The sequence below is a fragment of the Petromyzon marinus genome, chromosome 3 (genome assembly GCF_048934315.1).
Source record: "Petromyzon marinus isolate PM22_M1 ecotype Great Lakes invasive population chromosome 3, UKy_Petmar_22M1.pri1.0, whole genome shotgun sequence".
NCBI lineage: Eukaryota > Metazoa > Chordata > Hyperoartia > Petromyzontiformes > Petromyzontidae > Petromyzon > Petromyzon marinus.
The window spans coordinates 2905021-2927638 of record NC_133669.1 but is presented as its reverse complement, the minus strand read 5'-3'; the positions used below and the strand labels follow the sequence as shown (position 1 = coordinate 2927638).

The 22618-nt window shown below is 47.6% G+C and overlaps 1 protein-coding gene across 3 annotated transcripts in view; it reads right to left on the bottom strand.

Moving 5' to 3' along the window:
- LOC116951640 (glutamate receptor ionotropic, NMDA 2C-like) overlaps nt 1-5773 on the bottom strand; it is a 72376-nt gene extending 66603 nt beyond the window's left edge. Inside the window, exons 1-2 of one of the 3 annotated variants that reach the window (XM_076072487.1) lie at nt 5029-5773; nt 1836-1878 (exon numbers count right to left, since the gene is read on the bottom strand). In XM_076072487.1, coding sequence (XP_075928602.1) covers nt 1836-1868 — 33 coding nt within the window. In that variant the 5' untranslated portion in view covers nt 1869-1878; nt 5029-5773. The remainder of the gene's footprint in view (nt 1-1835; nt 1879-5028) is intronic. The other 2 variants (XM_032970442.2, XM_032970433.2) reach the window with 2 other exon arrangements.
- Between the last annotated feature and the right edge of the window lie 16845 nt (nt 5774-22618).

The following is a 22618-nucleotide window of genomic DNA, read 5'->3' as shown; positions in this document are numbered from 1 at the left end:
AACACAGCCTTAGTAGAGGGTACAGTGGAAGATTTTTTTTTAATAAAATGGCCCTTTTAGAAGAGAAGAGAGAAATGGCAGCCGTGACGTTTTTACTGACATACACGGCGAGGCAGAGAAAGCGTTTGACAATCTGTTGCTTCGAACACTGAGACAAGGGGCCACACATCTATATAAAAAAACATTTTTGTTGTTCTTGCTAAGATTGTGTGTGTTTTTTTTTAAATTAAAAACACCTCTAACTTAAGGTATTTACGTAGACGCGATTTGCATGTGCTGCACTCGTCTGAAGAGCAGGAGGATACAGATTCGTTGGACGTGCCTGGTCGGCTCACCTTGGTGACACAAGCCCAGTGGTTTATCACCTCGCTGGCGATGGTTCGAGCGACCTTAAATGTGTGCACGGCTGTACGCGATGTCATGCTGGCCTCTGATGGGAATGAGGCTCAAAGGAGGGCAGGATTTTTCTCTGTTTTAAAGATGGGACATTGTTCACTCGGCAGGGTTAAAGAGCTCAGTTCAGCTTTCCTTAAAACAAGCCATCGGTTGTGAATTCCAGTTAGACACGACCTTGTATAAACAGAGAAGCCTGCAACGTCAAAACACACCTACCATCCTTTGGACTCCATACATTATTTTCTACGTGTAAACATTATACACAGTAGAAATGTTTAACGCCTGTGCACGGTCTATGTGCGCGTGTATTTGTCGATGGACAGAATGCGCGTAATTTTTGATGGACGAGGTAGAAATATATGGCAGTTGTGTAAGGAGTGTAATGATGTGGCTAATTGCTGGAGAGCATTGTTTCGGATCCTTCCCGTGGGAATACATTAGCAAACGAACAGTGCATGAATTGGTCACACCTAAAAATGGTTGACCTACTTAACATAACAATGTCTTCAACTGCTGCACTCACAACGAAACGTTAATCTATTGACTTGCAGTGGGCTGCAGAGGATGCAACCTGGTCAATTTTTTTGTCGTTGCTTAATTTAGATCAATGCACGTACACACGTTGATTTTGTTTTGATTTTATTTACATCACGTGCTAATTTTTTGTTTGCTTTAAACGAAACGATTTGAGTGTGGTTTTTTGTTGTTGCTGCTGCAGATTTATAGGTTTTGGTTTGCTATCCAGTTATCTGGTCGTTATGAAAATCGTTTATGCCAACTATCGCTAAATGTCATCCAAGGGGGTATTGTACGTCCAAATGTCAGTGTTCTCAAGGCACCACCACAGTGTGTCCAAGTCTTCCTTCAAATGTCAGTCAAAACATTTAGGCTGCCCCCAATCTCTCTCTGCACCGAATAGGCGGCCATTTCCCAAAACATCAGCCAACTCTGGTACCGCAGGTTATTTAATGGTGGGTATCAAACGATGTTAATTGTGAGGTGGGGGGGGGTTAGTCTTTGTACATTATTCGTACGGCATATAGAGCACACCGCATGCATACACATAATGTGTCACTGCCCAAGACCATATGCCCGGAATGCACCTGATCTCTCTGAAGCTAAGCAAAGTTGAGCCTGGATATTTATTGGATGGATGACCGCAACGAACAGGTGTTGGAGGTCGCTGCAGGGCTGCATTGTCTACAGTGACGATTTTTTCTTGTACTGTACTATTCTCTAATGTCTATGTGCCCTTCCTCCACCAACCCTTACTGATCGGTGTGACGAAGTACGGTCAAATAACCCCCCATGCCCCGCACGGTGTGGGGGAGGCACTCATCCAACAGTGGATTGACAAAAGGGCTGCACTTGTAACGTAGAGTGTAATACGTACACCATGAATATGTTACATTATCCATAGGCGGCGTGAATTGCCTTACCCTGTAAGACCGTGCAGCTCGTGAAGTGAACATCCTTCCATGTCTGAAAAATTAAGGGCACGCGTGTGGAAACAAAGGAGACAGGAAGGGTACGCTACACTGGTGCCGTGCCAACATAATGATGAGCGTTCATGGGGCCCCTTTGGCCACTTGACGTGGTCCCACATGGATATTTGCCCTCCACCCCAGACCACGTGCCCCCCCTCCCCCCCCAAGCCCCCCACCCCAGGGAAACTCCCAAGTTCATTCCTTTGTCCCTGAATTTAATTTGCGTCGTAACAGAAATGTTTAATCACATGACCGAGGCCAATGCCAGCAATAACAACGTTGGTAAAGTTACGTGCGCACGTGGAGATCACGAGGTCGTCATGGCGAGCGCTATTCCAATGTCGCCACCACATCTCGGCATCGCTTCCCTCTGCCACATACCACAACTGTTGAATAGCCTACACCCGACCTCCGCGGTCTGAGCACCATGTGTCTCGACGTCTATCTCAGTTAACCTGCCTCTCATCCAAGCCTACACACGTGTCCCTTCCATCACAGATGCCTCCTCCTCGTTGCCTCTACAATGCCACCCTGCCACGCTCTATTCCAAACTTCATAGTTGATTATTGTTGATGTATTGCATCAATAATAGTCCGTGTGGACGTGGGTTTAATAAATTAAGATAATCAGTGCCAAAATAAACTCGAATATTACACAGGAACCCGACGTTGATAGACACATGATTGATACATGATCTGGCATCACAATCAGCTGCCTGTGAAGCAGACTCTACAGGTCGACAACTGAAATTCAATCAAATTCAGAAGACGTGGAAGAACATGAACGTGTATAGTTGTTCACATAAATTGAGAATCGATTATAAGAAACCCAATGAAGATGAACACGAGATCAAAATTAGAATCTCAAAAAGTCAGTTTGTATAATCTCAAGTAAAAAGTCATCGCTTTAATGAGACTTGAGTACAATGTAGGTCAAGGGTGGCATTTTGAAAGAAATGACACCGGGAAACATTCGATGTCAAAGGCCCCAACAGGCTGAGATCTGTTTCAATTGATTTTAACTCAACTACACATTAAGATGATTTGCGTATTGCTTTAATGAAGCTGCAGAATATTGTTTTAAGCAACGTGCACCTTTGTCGTGAACACGGCATTCGTGAATGTGTCGGGGATGCTGTGAAGCCGTGGATGCCGTTTGCCCACACACACACACCATCAGGAGGGGCTGTTTGGTGGCTGTTCCATCAGTCGGCTGCACCTCAAGTGGATGAGACTCGCTGCATATTGAAACCACTTCAAGGTGGCCATTTTAAATAAACGTTTTTAGGAACCGTAGATAAGGGAGACTAATGGTTGTATTTATTTTCAGTTTGTGCTGAAAATCGTAAACCGTACCTTGCGTTTTATATCCTAAAGCGACACACATATCAAATGTGCCATTCTTCATTACACATGTCTCTTTATGAAATTATGAGGTAAGAATACACATTTCTAAAAAACCCCATGTCGTATTAAAACCCACTGAGGGTACTGCACGCAAGGTGGATGAACGCCCACATCCACTTATTACTGTGACGTTTTCCCGAAGAGCCACGTATCCCCATTGTGTACTGCACTCATGATTAGCAATACCGCTCCTGTTGGTTACACCACGCACCGTGTATCCTGTATCACACAAACATATACAGAGGAAACACATACATTGCGTAGGCGCACATCCAACCTACACTACATATTTTAGACAGTCTAATGCAGGCAATGTTCATTCATTCAGACCTAGTTCCCACACCTTTCCACGGTGTACAATCAATGGTGTCACATTCAACAACGAATTCCATCTGAACAATAATGTATCAATGGCACGCGTTATATTATTTCCCATGACAACAATAATAACGACGACGGCGACGAGTATAACAACATCTGGTGAGACAAGAGGACGTGAAGGGAGTGCCAACTCTGCCGGTGGGTGTCGTGGCTGCAATGATTCCGAGTGGCTGGCATCCCCAGCAATGTCCATCACCCCAGGACATCGCCACACGGCACACCGCCTCCACTCAAGTGGACTTCACGAACCCAAATCGTGCCGTGAGATGTCACGGCGCGCCCGTCATTTGCACAAGCATCTGTCGAATTCGCAAAATCTCGATCATGAAACGTTTCCATTCGGTAAACGAATTGGCCGAGCGACCAACATGATGAGTGAGCTTTCGCCAAGACGAGTCTAAAAATATAACCACGCGAATGATGACTGTGATTTTCTTTGCTGTTGTTGTTGGTGGTGGTGGGCATCATGCGGGTGAACTATTTTAATAGAGTGATCAACTTAAAATCACGAGCCACCGACGAACTCGACGCAATTGCGGGCATCGCCTTCTCGCCGCGTATCGCGAGTAACAATCTCCTTTGTGTGTGGGTAGTTGAACGTTCCACAATTAAAATGCGTATGAAATGAAGACGGTGGCTGCTTTGTGGGGTCTCGCCTTATCAGTATTCATGCGACGTGTACGCCAGCAAGCAGCGGTACAGTGATGCGAAATGGATTTACGTCGATATATGGCAATTTATTATATATATAAAAAAATTCCAACGTGAACGTTTGCACATAGCACGCACGTAACGTTGACTATGTGATCTGCTTAATGATATTGCTGCGTTTTCTCGCCGTGTTATGAGCTGCTGGCATTTCTCTACACCGTGGTAGAATTGAATGGTTTGGCACCTTTTGGCGAAATATGTACCAATACAAGATCCGCGATACGTAGCCAGCATATACAAGATCACAACAAGGCTCCGTAATGATTTTTTAAATATATCTAACAATCCATGATTGTTTTTTTTTACTGACTCTACAAAAGACTCGTTCGTGGTCATTTCCTATCGACGTTAATTGTGATCACCACGTTACATTTTTTTTTACCCACACAACCAGATGGCACAGAGGCTAAATAATACGATCTTGTAACACACACACACACATTAACATATCAAAGCAGTCACGACGTATTATCAGCGTTTTATTCTAATAAATGCTCATTTACGAGCTGCGATTTGCAGTTCAGATAAGGTTTTTTTGTTTCAATTCTCATCCCTGGCGCTCGCCACGCTTAACGCACGAGGAGCGGCGACTGAACGTCTCGTTTCGCACCATTTCACATTTGAAATCGCGCAGAAGCTTTCTTTACCTTTCAGAAGAATGATATTGGAGAGAAGAATAGCATCACAATGAATCAGGTGCTGGAGCTGTCCTCCTTGATCAGAGACCTACATCCAATCCTCTCTCCTCCTCCAGCTGCGAGCTCCGAACCGCGTACATCTTAACATTCTCACCACCCCCCCCCCCCCTCGTGTCCCCCCCCCTCCACACGACACGCACGCTAATCAATTCAGCAATTACTGCACCAGGGTCGCCTATGTGGGCTCGCCACGCTCTCCTTCGCACCGGTAACGAATCCTCCTCGTTGTACCGCTGCACTATTCCCGTCCACCTTAAACATGGTCGTGGAGACGCGCGCGTTCCTCCTTCGCAGATGACATCACGGAGCCGACGAGACGGTATCGGGGGGGGGGGGGGGGGCTCCTTGGCTCTGCGTGAGTGCGGTGTGAGCCAAGCGGGCACCACCAGCGGCACCAGCAGCGCTCCAGTCGGCTTCGGCTCGGGGAAGCTCCAAGACGATGTGGGTCTCTCCCCCCTTCCTCCCTCCCTCCTTCTCCCTGGGGGGGGGGGGGGGGGGTGGCGGTGGGGGAGCTAAAACGGAGTAATCTTCGAGCGCTGCGAGTCAGAGAGCCCAGCCCGCGTGGCGTGCCCTGAGTGTGCCGAGTGAGGAGTGAGAGCGGCGACAGAGGCTCGGGAGCCCTTCGCGTTCTCGTTCAGCCCAGCTGCGTGTCCCACTTTGCAGCATAGTTAATGAGCCTCCTCCTCTTCCTCCTCCTCCTCTCTCCATCCATCCATCCCTCCGCCTCTCCCACCACAAACCTCGTCTCGCCTTTCGTCCCTCCTTTCCGTCAACTCTGCCGTGTCGAGAAGTCCTGTTTTTGTTTTACGAGCGATGATGTTGCGCGCGTGCCTGTTAATCTGTTGTTTAAAGCGTGCCAAATTAGCAGGGCGCAGTCCCGGTGTATTAATTAGCGAGCTGGCTTGAATGCAACACCTATGGGGAACTTGGTGCAATTGAGAACAAAATATGTACTCTTGAAACGCGAATCAATATCTATATCGCAGTGCAAATTCGTGAAATCCCCGCCCGATTTCTTTTTTTTTGCCAGGTCGTGTTTTACGTGCTCCTCCCCCTACCCGCCCCTCTCTCTCTCTCTTTCGGAATATTCCTCGCCACTGTGAATATTCCACGCGGAACGGACTCCTCGTTGCAAGAGGCGAGCGCATCACGCAACACGCAGCCCGCAACGTTCACGACGCACACACAAACCCCTGTCGCTGCCCTGCAACGCATTCGGCGGCGGCAGCCACGGAGCGACGCTCGTCGCGCGCAGCTTTCAAGGGAGCGCACGTGGGTGAAGTTCAACGGAGACAAACGTGCGCCTCATGACAATCGCACAGTGTCGCACCGTGGCCTCTGCCCATTGGCTTTCGCCTTTGAATTCCCACCGACCAGCATGGTAAAGTATGGTCAAACAACGCCTCCATGGCCGACGCGGCTTGATGAGACCTTGATCTCATGATTGAGAAATAATAAAATACCAAAAAGTTTAATAGGTAGGCTTTCGCGACCAATATCATCCATAATGCATGTTTTTTTTGGGGGGTTAAATCGCGTAAATATAAATGTGTCGTTAAACCCGCCACCACCCGACACAGCCAATTACACAAACACAGGATTTGCACTGCAACACCCTGGTGTGCTGTACTAGTAATGAGTTTGCATGTTCTGTTTACGTGACAAACGTTACTAATTGGCTGTGTCGGGTGGTGGTGGGTTCAACGACACATTTATATTTATGCGATCTACCCCAAAAAAAACATGTATTACAGGACAAAACTGAACGTCGCGGTTGATATTGCCTTTACGTGTAATTTTTTTTTACACTTTGAAATAATCATAATAGTAATGCATTCTATCTTGGGAAGCTTCAATAAGTCTCAAGACCCTTTTTGTCGAGAGGGCCATGCTAGATTTCGATATTCCAATAATGAGTCATTGGCTCAATGTGGGAGGAAACGGGCGAAAACCACCGCGCATAGCATCGACGGGGGCGACAATCGTTCCGCATAGACATTCATCGATCCATTGCTGTGCTTCCATCTCCTGGCCACCTGGAAGCCAGTATCCGACTCACGAACGAACCAGTCTCAACCCTGACATTGTCGGGTCTACATCTGTTATTGGGAGAGGGGGGGAAATCTATAAATGTATACCCTCACAAGTACAATCACCAGAATAATAATAAAGCAGATCCAGGGGAGATCCCCCCATCTCCCCCCCATCAAATTTCAGCCTGGCCGACGCTAACAGTGCAGGCCAGATCCCATCGTTGCCCAATAAGCCTCTACGTATGCACGTTGAACTTTCTTTCGCACGGTATGTCGCCAAACCGTGATACAATCTCTGCAAATCTCTTCTCTGAGAAGAGTCTCGGCCGAACATCGCATTTCTGCCGCTCGCTACAAAGCGCCTGATAAGGCTGCGTCACCACAAGATGCCGACCTTACGAATAAAAAAAAAATCACTTCCTTAGAGAAGCCATTAAATAATGGGGGCTTGCGCTGATGCTCATCCCAATTCCCTCCGGCAATCATCGGCAACCGCGTGGGTTCTGCAAGCCATAGGCGCAGTGACGGGTCCAGCTACTGGCGGCACGACTGGCTACCCAAAACCAATCCACCGCTGTCATCGTCAGCAGCAGCAGCCATGATCCATCCACCGCTGGATGAAGATCTCCACAAGCCGTCGTCATCTCTCGCCGTCTTGCGGTGTCAATGATCCGCCCGGCACACGCACTCGAGCTCTTTAACATCGCTCCATCTCCCCTCGGCGGGGGCCGGGGCTGTGTCGTCGAGCGCCTTCCGTGGCTCTGTGGATAACCGAGCACCTGTTGTGGGTTCCGCGCCGTCTGAGTAGGTTTTATTTTGTTTAAACACAAAATCTAAGACAACTTTGGGAAATCACTCGTTTTCATGCGTTACCTTTAATCAAGGCATTGAGTTTCTAGTTTGTTTGCCACAATAATATTAATGAAAGAATACCGACAATTTACTTAGAGCCCTTTTGTCATTGCACTGCTGGATGGAATGGGACCTCCCGATGTTCTATCATTCGTGGGGGGGGGGGGGGGGGGGGGTGTTAGACCATACTTCACCACGCTGGTCAATGTGGGTTGTTGAATGTCGACCTGGCTATGACTGATTCAGAGATCACTCGCCACCGATGTTATCCGTGGCGCGTTAACGGAACACATTTTTTTGGCCAAGTTCATAGCCACGGCGTGCTAACCACACTGCGTTAGGTGATAACAAATCAGTGGCCATTCTAAGCGAAGATAAGGTGGGGGAGCGGGGGGGGGGGGGGCAGTGCCCCCCGTGTGCCCCCCACCCAATTCCTGCCGTTTACTGCCCCCCCCCCCCTCCATTGGCCATCCATTCCCTGCAGCCATGTGTCCAGACCAGGCGTGGTCGGCCACCAAAATTATAAGAAGAGACTTTTTTTTATTCGGTAAAATCTTATTTTTTTAAATCTCAATATTTCATGAGCCGCAATGCACTGCGCGGTGAATACGAGAGCCGCGTGCCGCTCCGGGGACGCGGGTTGCTGACCCATAACTTTAGAGAGTAAAATAACCGAATGAAGTAAAATCAGTTAAAGAAAAGTTTGCCCACAAGAGGGCAGCCAAGGAGCCGCAAGGAGGCAGCCAAAGAGCCGCAAGGGGGCAGCCAAAGAGCCGCAAGGGGTCAGCCAAAGAGCCTCAAGGGGGCAGCCAAAGAGCCACAAGGAGACAGCCAAAGAGCCTCAAGGGGACAGCCAAAGAGCCTCAAGGAGACAGCCAAAGAGTCACAAGGAGGCAGCCAAAGAGCCACAAGGGGACAGCCAAAGAGCCTCAAGGGGACAGCCAAAGAGCCGCAAGGGGTCAGCCAAAGAGCCACAAGGGGGTCAGCCAAAGAGCCACAAGGGGTCAGCCAAAGAGCCACAAGGGGTCAGCCAAAGAGCCTCAAGGGGGCAGCCAAAGAGCCACAAGGAGACAGCCAAAGAGCCTCAAGGGGACAGCCAAAGAGCCTCAAGGAGACAGCCAAAGAGTCACAAGGAGGCAGCCAAAGAGCCACAAGGGGGTCAGCCAAAGAGCCACAAAGGGTCAGCCAAAGAGCCACAAGGGGACAGCCAAAGAGCCTCAAGGGGACAGCCAAAGAGCCGCAAGGGGTCAGCCAAAGAGCCACAAGGGGGTCAGCCAAAGAGCCACAAGGGGTCAGCCAAAGAGCCACAAGGGGGTCAGCCAAAGAGCCTCAAGGGGGCAGCCAAAGAGCCGCAAGGAGGCAGCCAAAGAGCCTCAAGGGGGCAGCCAAAGAGCCGCAAGGAGGCAGCCAAAGAGCCTCAAGGGGGCAGCCAAAGAGCCGCAAGGAGGCAGCCAAAGAGCCACAAGGGGGTCAGCCAAAGAGCCGCAAGGGGTCAGCCAAAGAGCCACAAGGGGGTCAGCCAAAGAGCCTCAAGGGGGCAGCCAAAGAGCCGCAAGGAGGCAGCCAAAGAGCCTCAAGGGGGCAGCCAAAGAGCCGCAAGGAGGCAGCCAAAGAGCCTCAAGGGGGCAGCCAAAGAGCCGCAAGGGGTCAGCCAAAGAGCCTCAAGGGGACAGCCAAAGAGCCTCAAGGGGGCAGCCAAAGAGCCGCAAGGAGGCAGCCAAAGAGCCTCAAGGGGGCAGCCAAAGAGCCGCAAGGGGTCAGCCAAAGAGCCTCAAGGAGACAGCCAAAGAGCCTCAAGGAGACAGCCAAAGAGCCTCAAGGGGTCAGCCAAAGAGCCGCAAGGGGGCAGCCAAAGAGCCGCAAGGGGTCAGCCAAAGAGCCTCAAGGAGACAGCCAAAGAGCCTCAAGGAGACAGCCAAAGAGCCTCAAGGGGTCAGCCAAAGAGCCGCAAGGGGACAGCCAAAGAGCCGCAAGGGGACAGCCAAAGAGCCACAAGGGGGCAGCCAAAGAGCCGCAAGGGGGCAGCCAAAGAGCCGCAAGGGGACAGCCAAAGAGCCGCAAGGGGTCAGCCAAAGAGCCGCAAGGGGGCAGCCAAAGAGCCACAAGGGGGTTAGCTAAAGAGCCGCAAGGGGTTAGCTAAAGAGCCTCAAGGGGGCAGCCAAAGAGCCGCAAGGGGACAGCCAAAGAGCCGCAAGGGGTCAGCCAAAGAGCCGCAAGGGGGCAGCCAAAGAGCCGCAAGGGGGTCAGCCAAAGAGCCTCAAGGGGGCAGCCAAAGAGCCGCAAAGGGGCCGCAGGTTGCCAACCCCTGGTCCAGACCAAGCAAGTCCATTTGTATTCCTTCACGGTCACGGCAAGGTGTCGTCCCTCGTGCGTGTGTTCGCGTCTTTCTCTGATCCACGTGCTCCTCCGCTCTCTGTCAACCTGCGTCTCTCCAGACTCGTCTCTGTGAAACTGTCGCGTCTGCCTCACGGCGGTGGTGCTGGTGGTGGTGCTGGTAATGATGGTAAGCGACTCGGGGTTAAATTGCAAGGTCGTAATTTTCGTGCTGTTAAGTTGCAAATAGTGTTAGTATTTAAACGTTAAATTAACGTCTTCGAGTTTTGTAATTGCACATAAATGTAATTTTAAAAACATGTTTGTTTTTATCATTTAATACAGTTATTTGATTATTTGCCAGTTTTCCCTAATGGGTGTCGGTCTAAATTGACTTTAAATCGGTCATCGTAATCTGCACACCACCCGTGGGGCATAAGTGGCCCAGCACAAACGTGAACGAATTCACGGTGCACCATCGCCGTGAGCGGAATATCGGTGCTTATCGGGCGAATGCAAAGCACTTAATAAATCTCATCCAACAAGGGCCATCAGAGGCAGATGTACCAGCTGCCTTGATCCAACTCACGGTGGACAAACGAGGACCCATGCCATCAGAAGGTTGTGGGGGTAACGAGTTGATATCAACGTGAGTTTTCCCACGTTACATATTGGCTACGTGTGTGCGTATCTTGAACCTCTTTCGCACCGTACGTAGCCAACCGTACTCATTGGAGGTGCTATGTATGCATAGCCAGTCTTCTTGTTACACTCACGTGCCGTGTGGTTCCCGTGGCAATTACTGTGCAACTGCAAAGCACAAACCCCGAGGACTTTCCCTGAACTTATTTCTGTTAAAACTAATAGCTCATGAATAACAATTATTTTGCCTCGACTTCAAATTTTGATCGAATACTTATTTGTCCGCAATTGTCACAACTAAGTTACCCGAGCTAGATACGGCGAACTCTAGCTGACACGTAATAATGAAATGTAAATAAATAAAGGGTGTTTAATTTTTTATATAAAAACTAAACAATTGAAGAGCATCAACCAATGGGACTTTTTTATTTTTAAATCTTGACTTAAAGCTTTTGTGACTGCAGGAATTCATACTCTTTGGTTCTTTCGGTAAAGTCACGTAGATAGAAAACAATTTTTTCACGATTTTTCGATCGCAATATAAGCGATTGTCTTCAGGTGAAAAAATACAGTCGGCGGATTGCTGAGGCGGGAAGAAATAAAGCGTACATCCTTCCTGTCTCAGCAGTCCGCCGACTGTATTTTTTCACATGAAGATAATCGCTTGTGTTGCGATCGAAAAATCGTGATTTTTTTTACCAATGTCTTTTCAGCGCATTTGGTTAAGCAAAGGGGAAACCTGAACCGGTTTTGATTTTTCTCAGCCTCATCAGTCAGGCGTGGCCGACGAGACAGCTGCTACTGCTGCTGCAGTGCCTCGTATTTTGAATCAGAATCAGAACATTTATACTGGAGGAATCCGATGAGCTACAAAGCTCCTTTTCACAGATGTCCAGGAGGGGCAGGTCAGAACGTTAGAACAACGAACAATACAAAAACACGATAGGACGTGAGCCCTCCATGCAAAACGTGCGGCTGTTGATGGCAGTACAGCAAATTGTACAAAACCATCAAGCTAAGCAGTGGTGAATTGTCGATCATAACGCCATCACTTCCGGGGACGTCACGTTTCCGCATCAATCCCATTTTTAACAAAAAATGTAGGTTCACTGCAATAAAATGTCTAGCCCAGATTTAGAAAAAGAATGTTAATCTGAATATCTGCAACACATCCCATACATTTAATATAACGTACACTAGAGATGGAGAGGACTTGTAATGAATACAAAACCCTCTGAGCAGGGCCAACCACATCATAAGGAAAGCTTCCAAGATACTGAGCTGGATGGTAGTGGAGCTTCTGGGAGCCTCTGTCACGAACCCACACTGACCAGCCTGGTGAAGTATGGCCAAACAATCCTCATGACCGACACGGTGTGAGGTGGGAGACTTTTATCCAGCAGTTGATTGACAAACGACTGGCATTAGTGTTACTGTACCTCTTACAGTTGCAAGGTGTTACAGACTATTGCTATTTATTGGTCCAAATTGCCTACTGCCACGGTTACTGGGCCCCATAATCAAATATCGAGAAATATCAAACACTTCCCGAAGGCAAATCGAAGACAAAACTTGGGGCCCACCCTGAGAGAGAGAGAGAAACACAGAAATCTCGCATTGCGTGAGATAAAAACCTCGAAGCGAGGAACATTTGATCCCAGGCGGTCCTTAGTTTATTACAGTGATGCAAACCCTACGAGGTTGTTCGTCTCCAGTGCATGAGAACCACGCACGTGCCACGGGCGCATTCATCACCGCAGCGCACCCCTCCCCATCTCTCATGACCCAGATTCTACCACCCGATCCATTATCGCCATTGCCCCGTTGTCCCACCCCCCACCCCCCACTATAATATTAAACGAGCGCCGCTTTCGGGAAGACGCGCTGCTCATCCGTCCTCCTCCACCTTAGGAACGTGGAGTGAGTGAGCTATTTGTGTTGACGGTACTGTTCGAGCGACTGTCGACGTGCGACGAGAATCGTGGACGCATTCCTTGTGACCGTGCGCGTGCACAGCGAGTGCCCGCGGGCAGAAATCTCCCCACGACGTCGCGGCCACGTGGTGGGGGCTTATCGACAATGCTTCAACCACGCTGGTCAGCGCCCGTTGGTGACAGCGGCGAGCATAGACATGGGAGCGTGGTAGGGTGCAATCATGGATTTTCCTACACCGTAATAGAGGGATTTTTTTTTGGGGGGGGGGGGGGGGTGGTGGTGTGGGGGTTAAATCGGGTAAATATAAATGTGTCGTTAACCCACCACCACCGGACACAGCGATTAGTAAGGTTTGTCATGTAAACAAAACGTCCCAATTTTTTACTACTACAACACACGTGTGTTGGAGGGTAAACCCACACGACACTTACAATGTGGCTAGCAACTAATTAAATGTGGAGCTGTGTAAAGGCAATTGTATAATATCGTTGTTTAATGGCGGCTAGCGCAGTCGAGGAGGACACTGGAGCGGTTTCAGCCAAACCACGGATATCTCCTCTGCGACTGAACGGGCGATACAGCTGGCTCCTTTTCTCCCCCCCCCCCCCCCCCTGATTGTATTATCTTTCTTCCCCAATGAAACCATTTCACGCTGGTCAAACGCATTAATCTGCTATCATCATTGCGTGTGATTCAATTTTTGTCATATGTTCAAATTGCACTTAAATCTCTTCTGTTGAAAGAGCAAATTTCATCGGTTAAAACGGCAAATTTATAGTAAAAAAAAACTAAGCGCGTTTTTTTTTACACTGGTTTCCGAACGCTCCATTCTTCAGTGGCGCACCGCAAAGAACCAAATTGTGGTTCCAAATCGGATCCAAACGACAGCGGTTGTGGAGTGTCCACGGTCACTCACGACACAGGCCATCTCACCGTTCGTTACAACATGAATTATTCAGCGCTCATTAGCAAAATAACGGCGGCGTCGCTTGCACATGACACCTCGTAGCGATGCTACCGTAAAACTTATTTAATATAAATCATTTATATTGATTCTGAATGTTAAGCATGTCTAGATACACGTGAACTCTATTCATGTCACGCTGGTCCCTGCGTTCGTGCCTGAGGTGGATTCCACCTACTTAAAGATGTCCAACCTTTTTGGTCTTTGCTCAACCCTGCTTGATCTTGTTCAATAAAGACCTCACAAAGCTTAGAGGAAGAACGATCGAGCCACTTCGGCGTCATCACTTTTCACGCATTGTTCCTTGCATCACATTCATTTCAATTGCATTGTCCAGATTCAGTGGACAAAAGGAGATCATCCCATTAATGTTCAGGCTTACCGAAGCATTTCAACATCCCACAATGTACAAGGGCTTTAAGCCAGCGAACAGAAATGACACACACAATATGTGCCACGAAAAGGTCAAGCTTTACGTCAAAGACAAAGGAGCGGAATCGTATTTTTAGTTTGCAGGGTGACTATAACTGGAGTGTAAATTATAATGTGTGATGATCAATGACACAATCTCGCCGTTACTTGTCTCATTTTCGCGAAGCAAGAACAGGCCAGGATGATTGTTGTCAGAACAAAGTGAATTCCGCGACAGGTATTTATTTTTCAAATGTAAAACTTCTATCTGCACATGTTTCTTCCGGAGATTCATCAAATGTGGATAAAATCATATTCGTCTGGCAGAGGTGGGACCCAGAGGTCAAATCAAATGATATCGGGTGGCAAAATAGATGAATGTGGATACGTTCGGTTAAATATGACCTCGCATCAAACGGAATATCCTGAAATGTCTCTCTCACGCCACTGCTGGTGGACGGGCTTCCAATAGAGGGCGCTCATGTGAACCCCTCGAGATGGTATCTGGCCTACTCTTTTACATGCTGGCCAGGTGCCCTTGGAAGATGTTGGGGGCGGTAAGGAGGTACCCACACTTGACTCCATTACACGCAAGCTGCCATCTGCTGATGGACTGTGATTGTAGCCGTTTATACTGCTGGCGGGGGAGGGGATTTTTTTTAAAGAATCCTTCTCTTTGTTTCAACTGCCGTGCCCGGGAGATTGAAGCAGCGACCTCTGAATTATCCAGTGTACTAACCATTACACCCATATATCAGCAACCCTGCTTATATATATACACAGACACACGCGCAGTATATAATTAGGTATAAAGAAATAAACGCACCGAAATTGCCAAGAAATTGGCAACCCCGCAAATTCCGCACTTTGATTTTCAGGGTCCAGCGTTGGAATGAATCTTGTCTCGGCAGTTTTTTAATCACATTCCCCAAGTGAGGGCATATCGGAGATGTTGCTGTGCTGTCAAGGTTACGCTGCCTTGCAGGGCCCTTGGCTTTCATATCACGCTGTGCATCAAGAGGTGCAATACGCAAACGCCGGTGAATGTTTCGAATACAAAATTCACAACGCGGGTGCTTTAACTTTCAAGAAGAATCCATCTCCGTACAAACTGCAATCTATTTATACCACAAGCAGGCAAAATGAACGGCAGAAATTTGCATTCGAGCTGTTTATCACACCGCTGTTTAAAACGCTTTGTATGAATCTACTAATATATATGTTGTACGTGTACACGACGCTATGGATTTTATGATTACATTGAGCCAAGCAAGATCATGAAACCTAAAAAGCACGAGGCACCCTCCAGTTTTCACTGCCAGCGGTAACTCACCACAGTCAAGGCTCGTGACATAAATGCCCATTACTCGCACTGTGCACATCAACTGCACTATGCCTCCATAATTTATGAATTCGTGCAGGTTTTTTTTTTAAATAGGTGGTGCCAAACCCGAATGTATCTTCACATTTTCCGAACACGCCTGAAAACAACGACAACAACAACGACAACAACAACGACAACACCAACGACAACAACCGTGTATTGTGTGTGTGGCTGCTGCGGAGCAGAAGTGGCGAAACACAACGTGGAGATGAGCGGCTCTCTGCCGTTGGCAAGAGTGTGGCCAGACTTCCCCCCTTTGGCGGCAGAAGGATTGATAGAGCTCCAACAGACAAGTTACATGCTGCACTGAGAATTGACTCCACGCACTGCGAAATGGGTTAACAGGGATTCCACGGATGTCAGATTCATCGAGAGTCAGTTTAAAGGTACTGCAGTATTTGCTCCGGATGAATAATGGTCTAATTTACTTCGGAAGAATTGCCTTAATGTAATGGCTCGCACACCCTCACTTGTCAACCCAGAGGTCGTCGGTTCGAGAGTCCATCTTCTGGCACGGCAGCTTAAAAACAATGGAGCACGTTTCTCAAATCGTCCCGCCTCTGTCCGCCCGGCAACATGAAATGGTTGCACCAAACGTTAGTCGATCGGCATGTCGCAATGCGGTGGGGTTGAAGTATGGGGAGCACCAACCCACTCGAAGACCTCGAGTCAACATGGAAGAATAGACCAAGTGCACTCTAAGGTTAGCTCTAGCTGAGGCCTCTTTGCCATGTCACTGCTGCAAAAAAAACGTATCCCTAACAACGCTGCTGTGTAATATGGCGTGTGGCGGTGGATACCTGTAATCCAGCTTAGAGAGGTGTCACTGGAACACACCAAAAAAAATAAAGGAAATTGCCAACATTACAGAGCGGCATCGTTCTGGAATAATACTGAGAGTGTAGTGGTTCATTGATAGAACAAAAAAAATAGAATTTCTTACGCCATCATTGTCGTCATTCACAAGCTATTTTTATTCCCTCCTACAGGGAAATACCACTGGGTGTTCTATACCTCTATATACAATGCGCATAAAAAAAAACCCTCTATTCCATAGCCACAAGCCCTAACACGGTACAATGTGTCACACAACAGATGACACCTTGCATTTCAATATCAAGGCTCGGGAAATTCTGAACCAAGGGATATTTTTTTGTTCTGCTCACACAAATGTGGCCAATGTAATTTACTCTGATATGTAATAATATCAAGGACCTGCTTCAAATGTCAAATAAGAGTGTTATCTGACAAAGGGCATATCAAATGTACAAAGCAACTGTCAAATTAAAAGAAATAAACCTGCCGAAGTGGCCAAGTGACTCAGAGGTGTTGAGCTTCCACCACTGAGCTACTAGGTTGGAAATTCCGGGCAGCCACTCCCAAATAAACTCGATTCAAAAGGGTTTGCGAGTCGATGGTCTAAGTCTTGTTACCAATGACTGGAAAAAAATAACCTCATCATACTTTATTATTTATATATTACAGCTCTGAGGGTTGTCATGCTCCAAATACCAATCTCAAGGGAGAATGTGTGGGGAACGTTGGCGCCTTTTGTATGAAGATACAAATAAAAATCACTTGAAGAGTTTTTTCACAAGTTTTTTGACAGAATTCTCACACCGCACGTGTTCGTGCTATTCTGCGATATTTTACAAATCGACTCTTTGTCACGAGACATACGTGGCGCACCGGGAATGCAATTAATACTAACTTGACAACGATAACAAGCTGCTCACAAATGAACGTGGGATACGACCCATTGGCAAGCTGGTCACATAAAAACATCAGCCAACATTGCTCCGCGATGCAATACGGGGATGGGAAAACGATAAACGTTCTCTCACATTTAGGAATTTGGTTTTTCTGCATCATTTACCGTTACGAGTAGCGGTGTAACCTTTTAACGGGGTTAAGATTGGAATGAAGACCTGAGCAAACTGGGCATGCAGCGGGATTATTCGGGCAGCCACCGACGCAGCTTTAGCGCTACGCCCACTCGAGTCATGGGTAACCCTGCAAATGTCTTTGGAGGGGGGAGGACAATTTCTGCCCGATCTTTAGGGCGGATTACGATGGTGCGCTGCAATTTTGAACTCTGCCGCATTTCGTGTTTGATTCCTGACCACGGCGAACGTTCGTGGCGAGTGCCATCTACACCAGCCCTTACTCTCGCCCTTCATGAACCTACACGAGGCAACCGTCATGTTGAGGTACGGTCAAGCAAACCCCCAACGAACGATCCGTCAAGGGGAAGCCTACATCCAGTAGTGGATTGACCAATTTCTGTAAATCACCATTACATTTTCCACCCTAGGTAACCGCCTATGTTACCCACCTCTCATTCCACAAATTACTTAATTCTCTTCACCCCATTGATTTTATAGCCTTGTCCATAATTACAAATTAATTGTATTTTTTTTACAAACACCGCTGCGACTGTTTCTAGTTCATTTGTTTAAATGCAAGTTTATTATTATTTCTTATTTCTACGTGACTTTACCAAAATAACCAAGAAGATGAATCCCTGCAGTCACGAAAGCTTTAAATCGAAGCATAGAGCCTCTTTACCGCTTTGCCGAAGAGCCAATGTACGTTTGTCCGTCAGATAATAATTTACACGTTTTCACAAAAACTATAAATCGCCAACACCAATGACTTCGAAACTTAACACCCAGCATAAAAATAACATTTGCCAGATATGCATAGTTTTGAACAAGATTGGCAATTAAATATGTTACAAAACTGACAATATTTGTTTTACAAACCACGCACGAATCACTAGTTAATCTCTCGGTAACTATTAATCTATGACACACTGCTGACACCCTACGAAGTTGGAGTGGCACCATCTGGCAACTCCTGTGTTAAGCGACACGACAGCTTTGCAAAGCAGTCAGGGTGTTTGCAAGAAGGCGGAGAGAACATTCCATGTTTCTCGCCTGTCTGCTGGCTCCGGGATTCGACCTGTGTACCTAGTTCCGCATGTTGCCCCGAGCACACACACAAAGACAAAGATCACCCGTATAGCCTTAAGAGACTATTGAGGCAAGTGCTTGCTGTTAGCGAGCACCTATGAAGGCCGGCACGGCACACAAAGAGGGTGGGTGGCCAACACCACGCCCGGCCGCCTTTGTCTCCCACGCCATAAACGGTGCACATCTCTTAGGTGCCTGGCTCCGGAATCCACGCCACCCGTGCCCCGTGCCGGGTTTTTTGTTTGTTTTGCGGCAGCTGCACGGACTACACGCGCACGGGTAAACGAGCATCCAACCCCCAACGGTGAATTCTCACGGCAAAACAAGTGGAGGCTCACCGAGTGGACTGGCTTCGTTGAGCGTGGCTCTGTGTAATTGGCGGCTCCAATCACTCGTATTGACAGCTCCGATCCTAACCAAGAGTCAGTCGCAAATATAATCAATTATTGGTTAGAAATCAAGCAGCAGCTCTGCCAGGGGAAGTCAAAATAGCAAACTCCCTTTGGGGGACATCCTCCCAACAGGCGTGTAGCAGAGCATTGATCACAAAACCCTGCCTATTGATAAAACAAATCAATGATTGTCACCTCTCCGTCTCTTTTGGCAATCTTTTGTATGCACCACAATATCCCCTATATTCGAATTTGAGGAGGGTGATTACAACCTCCCGTTGCCCCTCCTTTTGCCTCGTATCAAAGGCCACACCAATTAGGGCTTTCATTTCTAGACCTTTGTTAATCGCGTGCTGCTGTGAAGGTCTCCTCCCCCCAATGCTACGCCGTGTCGATCACGAGCATTGTTTGACCATACTTCACCAGACTGGTCAGTGTGGGTTTGCTGAAGGGGTGGAGACGCACGACGGGTTCCGACATCGATCGCCGCTGATGTCAGCCATGGCCGGGAATCGAACCCATGTGACGGGGTTCGTATTTGCAGTGCGATGATAACCACACTGTTGCCTCCGCACGAACCCTCTTTTGGAGGGTACTAAAGTGTTGGGTTGCCTGATAATGTGAGACGATAACCAAGGGTATTTAAACAAGACCACATCACTGAGTGAAGTTGGCAGTCGCCCAGTTGCGAGAGTGCGACAAGGAGAATGGGGCACTTGAAGGCTCCCAGGAACTCCCGCGTACTGTGTGAGACACGTGCACAGGAAGTGGGCGCCACGGGTGGCTAGCAGATGTTTACTACCTCGCTAGGTATACAGGAGATCCCGACTCTGTCGCTGGTACATGTGGAGTTTGCGTGTCTCTCTCTCTCTCACAGTGGCCGTGTGGATTTTTCTATCCGGGGCCTCCGGTTGTGCCCTCCACGTTTGGAAATCAACATCGCGCGTTTAGAGTATTTGGCTGCGATAAATTTGCACGCGATAAGCCACTTCGTTGAGTTATCATTTGTGGCCAGGTCGCTTCTTAAAAAGGCTAAATAGCTCAGCGAGCTATTTAGTTTATTCACTGAATTCTGTCAGAGTGAGTTCCTCCTCAAATGAACATTGAGGCAATTGATGCTCCTCTCCAGTTTACAGCCCTCAGCCACTGGTGGAGATTCCACATTGCGGTGGCGGGGGCAGGTCTGTCCATAGGGAAAACCACTGTTGACTTCCCCGCAGAAGTGGTAAACCATTGTATCTACCCCGGAGGGATGATTGGCTGAGTCAACCCCTAACCGGGATTTGAACTATGAAGACCTTCCGACCGCGAGAGGCTCGCTCTACCGCTGAGCACACCCAATCATGTGTTGGTGGCAGCAGCGATGGGTGAAGGAGAGTTACGTTACCTGACTGTGTAAGGTGGTGTGGGGGGGGGTCAGACGCCTACCGTTTTGTTATCCTGCACTTAGGTTTGTAGCTTTTGCCACACGAGGCAAGCTTGTGATCAGAATCTCCATGGCAAGACGTGAGCAAAGGGTGGTGTGGTTACCACTGTTGTATGCGTGCTGGAATCGTGGGTTCCTTACGTGGATTTGACTTTGAAAAATGTGTTCCTCCTCTCTCTCGCAGTCTGCTCGGCGAGCTATGCTGAGGTCCGGTACGAGAGGGATTTGAAATGTACATCATCGATATGCATTAACCCTCCCCGCCCACCCGGGCCATCGCACCTGATTGGCTCACAAGTGACCACATCACAGGAGGATTTCTCCACAACTCTGGCTGTCGCCTGATGATGCTGGTTGGTGTAATTACCGGCGAAACGTCACGGTACTGGAATTGTAAATGTTGTGGCGGGTTTGTTCTCCAACACACAACCGGTGAGCTGAACTAGCAACTTATTGCCACGTTTTGTTTGCGTGACAAACCTCACGAATTAGCTGTCGGGTGGTGGCGGGTTTAACGACACATTTATATTTACGCGATCTAGCCCCCCCTCCCCCCCTAAAAAAACCCCTCTATTGTTGAAATGTATCTTTGTGCTCCTGGAATATTTTAGAATAATGGAGTAGGCTAATGAGGTACAGTAGTTTAACACGTAGGCTTTCGCGACCAATATTATTCATAATAAAGGTTTTTGGGTTAGATCGCGTTTATTTATAAATGTGTCATAACCCTCCAATGTTGCAGTGGTGTGTAAAACTAATTATTACTGGCAAAGACTAATTAGAGAATCCATTGAAATTGAGAGGAACAAGAATAACTTTAATCGCTCTGACAGCTACCGGCTTAGTGCGGCCTGGAAGCGTATTATTAAATAATACACATTACATTTTGATTTAAAGAATTACTAATCTACAACTCATTACTAATCATAACCAATGACTGATTACTAATCGATTATATTATTACATTACCCCCCCCCTCCGCCTCTAATCACTGCACCTGATGAGTTAAGTGATGACGTCACCCTGCTGCTCTATATAAAACCGGGAGCGAGCGAGGGCTTTACCATTCTGGCGAATTGCTTGATGATGCTGGAAGTATTTACCAGCGAAACGTCGTACTCAAACTGTAAATGTGGATTAACTCTTCAACACACCGGTGGGCTGAAGTAGTGAATTATTTGTCTTTTGTCAACGTGACACTTTTTTTTGCTGATTGGCCGTGTCGGGTGGTGGAGGGTTACGACACATTTATAAATAAACGCGATCTAACCCAAAAACCTTTATTATGAGGTACAGTAGGTAAACTTTACTGTATATTTAAAATATCGTGGCGGTTAGTAACTATTTATTCATTCCACTTGCTTACACACGAAGTCCTCACCTGAGTCCCAAGCCGCTCTCAGGAGGGTCCTTCCTCGTTTTCGCAGTAGGGGGGCGATGTTGTTGCTGCTGCTGTGTAAGCCCAATCGAGTCATCTGCAGGTAATTATTCAGCATTGCGATGTTTGGCCAATACCGGTTACTGTGTGTTTTTTTAAGCTATGGGAGGTGAGCGGTGTAAAATAAGGGGAGAACATACACCATCCACACGGAAAGGCATCTGGGCCAGGAATCAAACCCAGGGTTTTTATTTTTTGCCGCTAGCCAAATTGTTACCACTGCACAACCTTGAGTTAGGGTTAAAAACTGACTAACGTTGCATCACTGTGACAAGACTCGTTTAAGAGATTCACATTGAGATCAAACTCACTGTAAGCTGTAGTAAGAGGATCACGTTTTACAAATAATGGATGGATAGGGCAGTGAGTTTCTTTGCATAAAATACATGTTGTATGCCTCTGCCTTCTGGACCAATGTATCTCAGCAGCGTGATTTCAAGCAGGCAAGCCCTGCACCGAGTTTGACTTTCAGGGTCTCATCAGCAAAGTCAGGCCTCATCTTATTGGTTCTTTCGGTAAAGTCACATAGAATGGAAATAACTTTCATTTTATTGTTTATTTCCATTCTACGTGACTTTACCGAAAGAACCAAGAAGATGAATCCCTGCAGTCACGATTGCTTTAAATCGAAAGTGAGGCCTCTTCTGAATTTGTTCCTGCCAACGCGTAACTTCTGCCGTGTGGGAAGTATCAATATATATGCCGTGTGAAGTATCAAGTATCAATGGCCGTATTTATTTGTGTACAGTACACGAAGGTAAACAAAACGCAACC